Source organism: Otolemur garnettii, unplaced genomic scaffold (assembly GCF_000181295.1).
Source record: "Otolemur garnettii isolate 467f Iridium unplaced genomic scaffold, OtoGar3 scaffold00116, whole genome shotgun sequence".
Classification (NCBI taxonomy): Eukaryota; Metazoa; Chordata; class Mammalia; order Primates; family Galagidae; genus Otolemur; species Otolemur garnettii.
The window spans coordinates 4,324,281-4,329,144 of NW_003852511.1; the positions used below are offsets into that span (position 1 = coordinate 4,324,281).

General features: G+C 41.1%; 1 protein-coding gene across 1 annotated transcript in view; it reads left to right on the top strand.

Moving 5' to 3' along the window:
• Positions 1-4,864, top strand: part of TBCE (tubulin folding cofactor E) — a 76,346-nt gene that overhangs the window by 15,782 nt on the left and 55,700 nt on the right. Inside the window, exon 2 of the mRNA XM_012809912.2 lies at positions 1,862-1,992. Within this exon, the coding sequence (XP_012665366.2) occupies positions 1,862-1,992 (131 nt within the window). The remainder of the gene's footprint in view (positions 1-1,861; positions 1,993-4,864) is intronic.

Here is a 4,864-nt window from a genome sequence, read left to right on the forward strand (position 1 = left end):
AAAAAAAAAAAAAAAAAGAAGGTGATCAGAATGGTGGTGTTAGCAGTGGAGGTCCATGGTGGGCTAGCAACTGCTATCAGGTAGATCCAACAACAGGAATCAGAAACCCATTGGGTGACCAACCAGAGGAAGAGAGTAAAGGCTTTGGAACTAAGGTGCAGGTCACTAAAACAACTGGATGCAATCTCTACATGTCAGATGAGCACAGTATCAAGAAACAAATGGTTAGAAAAGTTAAGAGACTGATCTTTAAAAACAGTGACTTTGTTAGCATGGTGTGGTGACGGCCCTGTAGTTCCAGCTACTCGGGAGGCTGAGGTGGGAGGATTGCTTGATCCCAAGAGCTCATGTTTACAGGGTGCACACCAGCCTGGGTGACAGAGTAAGTCTCTTTCTCAAAAGAAAAAGAAAAAGAGAAAGAAAAGAAAAGAAATTGACAGCTAATTAATTACTGAATTTAGATACTTTGTATCTAATGATCTCATTGATCCTGTAGGCACAGCATATGGGTAAAGATGAAAAAAAATGTAACTGATGGGTAAATAGGATTGAGATTGTGAAGGAACTTCATAATTCATAGATTATTTCTAGACATTGGAGTAATAATGAGAATAGCTTTCTAGTGCCTTCATTCCTTATTCCTGCTATATGCCCCTGGGTGGTTTTGTTTTGCCTTTTTTCTTTTTTTAGAGACCAGGTCTTGCTATGTTTCCTAGATTGAAGTTCAGTGGCTATTCCTAGACATGATCATAGCCTGCAGCCTTGAACTCCTGGGCTCAAGCACTCCTTGTTCCTCAGCCTCCCAAGTAGCTAGGACGACTGGTGTGTGTCACTAAGCCTGGCATACCCCTGGGTTTTACTAGCTGTTGACCATTGCCCTGTTCTTACCAAGTCATTCTCACTGATAGCCTAATTTATCAGGTGTTATAGTACCCTATGGCTAACCTCTAGCCTGAGGTTCAGACTAGTCGTGGGGCCTTGTGAGTTTCTCAGCTTAGATAACCACCAGACCCTCTAGTTCACAGAATCATGACTAATTTCTTGTAGGAATTGAGTTCTGTAGTCATTTTATTATTCTTGGGGGCTAGAACTCTGCATCTGAACACAGGCTTGTGAGATGGGGGGTCTCACTATGTTGCCTAGGCTAGTCTTGAACTGTAGTCCTCAAGCGATCCTCCTGCTGTGGCCCCCCTAAAGTGCTAGGATTACAAGGGTGAGGCACTGTACTCAGCCACTCCTTTCATCTCATTTCTTAAAGAAACCAACTTGTTTGTCATGTGGCGTTTCCTCCTGTTTGGATAATGACTGCAGGGTGTCATTGAACACATTCCGCAGTCCTCTGTCTTCCTGTGAAGCAGGAGTCAGATCTGGTCACCATCCCTATCTAGGCCATACTTTTCTCTCAGGCGCCTTTTGGAGACTTCCTCTTTATTTCCAGGGTTTTGTGTTTTCATCACAGTTCGGTATTTTTCTGTTATTCATTATATATGTAGCCTCCTGTATCTGTGGGTTTGTTCTTCCTTCCTGTTCCCATTTCCTTTTCCTTTTCTCTATCCCTTTTCTTCCCCTCCCTTCTGGTCCCCTTCCCTTCCCACCCCTTTCAACAAATGACAGAATTGATAAGTCACATGATAACTAATTGGAGCCAAACTAGGTTTTTAAAATAGGTTAGATTATCAAGATCTAAACAGTGTGAAATTGAATTATATAAATATGGCATCTAACACATCAAGTTCTTCACCAAAATGTGAAGTATGAAGACTGAGTTGGTCAGAAGCATTGTTCTGGTGACTGTCTATGTGAGGTTTAAAAAAGAATCCTTCAGAGGAGTTACTTGGCAATGTTGTATTTTTCTTCCTAGATCTCACACTCTGGATTCTGGCTATCTTATAGCTAATGACACTTTGACATCAGATGTCATTGGTCAAAGAGTTGAAGTTAACGGAGAATATGCAACAGTGCGTTTTCTCGGCCTTGTTCCTCCTGTGGCAGGTACGTTATGATTCTGCATGTGTTTGTGTCTTTGCAGCTGTTTCTGTGTCAGCTTCTTAATATTGCTATGTAACACCAATTTTGTGGACATTAACAGCTAATTTATAGATATATCCTCTATACTGTTGTTCTATTCAAGAGATAATAGTATTGTCATATTATGACAATATATTAAATATTAAAATACTTTAACTTTAAAAATTTAATCAATAATTATTTTGAAAATAATTTTATTAATATTAATAAATAATGCTATCTAATTATTTAGTGTTTGTCATATATAAAATAATCCTTAAGCTATTTTGTGATGAAACTTCAAACAACCAAAAATCTTGAGTTCTTATAATCTTCAACTCAAAAACTAATTTTTTCAAAATTTCTTTTTTCATTATTCCATGTGTGTATATATTTAATATAAATTTAACATAGTGTAAATTGATACCTGTCCACTTTTTTGTTACTTTTCCCCGTTATTTAGTATGTATTCATCTATGTTTCTGTAGCATTATTTAACTTGTATTTACTTCTTCGTGGTTGCATTTAGTATAGTATATAGTTGCTTTGGGAAAATCCTGGGATGCTATACAACTACCTAAACTGTGATAGTATCTAGAGACGAAAGAATGATTCGGATGAATTTTGGAAAATTAAAGAGTTTATTAAAGGTTCCTTACACAGGGGGTTGGCCCTTGGTGGCACAGGACTGCTCTGGGGGAGTAAAAGCTGTGCTGACTGCCTGTGGTGCCTTGAAACTTTCCTTTTAGCAAATGATGTGGAGTCTTCTCCAGCATCATTGTATGTGCACACGTTAAACATTTTGTTATTTTTTTAAGCAGACTCTCACTATGTTGCCCTCCATAAGTGTTGTGACGTTATAGCTCACAGCAACCTCAAACTCTTGGGCTTAAGCGATTTTCTTGCCTCCGCCTTCAGAGTAGCTGAGAATAACAGGCTCCTGCCACAGTGTCTGGCTATTTTTTGCTGCAGTTGTCACTGTTTAGCTGGCCAGGTCTGGATTCTAACCTGCCACCCTTGGTGTATGTGGCTGGCGCCCTAACCACTGTGCTACAGGCGCCAAGCCAGGTTAAACATCTTAGACACGAGCAGTATATCCACCAGCTGTCTTTATGTGACCCGTGTTATGTTGATGATGTTGTAGTTTTCCATAGGTGGGGGGTTTAGCCGTGAAACAAGCTTACAGTATACTATAGGACACCAGTGTTTATAGGCAGTCTCAGCCAGTACAAGGACTTGCTTACAGGTACCCTTAGCTGCTTGTAGGGGTTTTGTTTTGTTTTGTTTTGTTTTGGTATTTTTTGTGTTTATCTTTTTTTTTTTTGGCAGTTTTTGGCCAGGGCTGGGTTTGAACCCACCACCTCCAGCATATGGGGCCAGAACCGTATTCCTTTGAGCCACAGGCGCCGCCCTTCTGTGTTTATCGTAAGCCTTTGCTTTTGCATTTTTATTAATCTTTAGTTGTCATCTTTCCCTGATAAGGAATTCTTTCTTTTTCCTTGTTTGCTTAATCATTCCCCATTTGGGGCTATTCATTTATTGTTTTTTAAGTAATGAATTAATTAATTTTTTAGACACAGAGTCTCACTTTATCACCCTCAGTAGAGTGCTGTGGTGTAAAAGCTCACAGCAACTTCCAATTCCTGGGCTTAGGCGATTCTCTTGCCTCAGCCTCCCGAGTTGCTGGGACTATAGGCGCCTGCCACAACGCCCAGCTATTTTTTTTGTTGTTGTTGTTGTAATTTGGCCGGGGCTAGGTTTGAACCTGCCACCCTTGGTATATGGGGCCGGCGCCCTACCCACTGAGCCACAGGCACCACTCTGTTTTTTTGTTTTTGTTTTGTTTTGTTTTGTTTTTTTTGAGACAGAGTCTCACTATGTTGCCCTTGGTAGAGTACCATGGTGTCATAGCTCACAGCATCCTCAAACTTTTGGGCTCAAGCGATCTCTTGCCTCAGCCTCCCAAGTAGCTGGGACTACAGGTATTTGTCACAACTCCCAGCTATTTTTTTTTTTTGTTGTTGTTGTTGTTGTTGTTGTCATTGTTTTGCAGGCCCCAGCTGGGTTCGAACCCACCAGTCCTGGTGTATGTGGCTGGTGCCCTAACCACTAAGCTGTGGGTGCTGAGTCATGTGGTTTTTTACTTCTGTAAATAGTAGTATAGTAGACTTACTCATATATTTTAGTCAACACCAAACATTTCTTTATTGTAGGAACTGGTCTGAAGAGGTACAGAGGACCAATGATAAATGTAGACCAGAGGTTCTCAAACTGTGGTCCTTGACACATCATCTGGTTACTTGTTAGACCAGCCTGAGCCAGCATTGTGAGACCCCATCTCTGCCAAAAATAGAAAAATTATCTGAGCGAGGTGATGTGCACATGTAATCCCATTTACTTGGGAGCCTGAGAGAGGAGGATTGCTTAAGGCCAGGAGTTTGAGATTGCAGTGAGTACAATGATGGCACTGCACTCTAGACTGGGTAGGGAAAGCTTGTCTGAGTCCTCCACCAAAACAAAAAATGTGTAGTTATCCTAGGAATTAGTCAGTCCATGAAGCCGAGGAACGAAAGAATCACCAAGGCAGGTATTGGCAGTGCCCATCCTTATACCTTACAGGGGACAGGCAGAGGAGTCATATTTCTGGCACTTGAACATATGGTGTTTGGAAGGCAGGTTAGCCCTTGTGTGATGATGATGGATTCAGGAATTACAACCAATGGACTTGAAGTAACTCCTATCCTATTATTAAGGTCATTGGCCTCATGAGATACATGGATATAAATATCTTTGCTGGCTCGGCGCCTATAGCTCAACCGGCTAAGGCGTCAGCCACGTACACCTAAGGTGGCGGGTT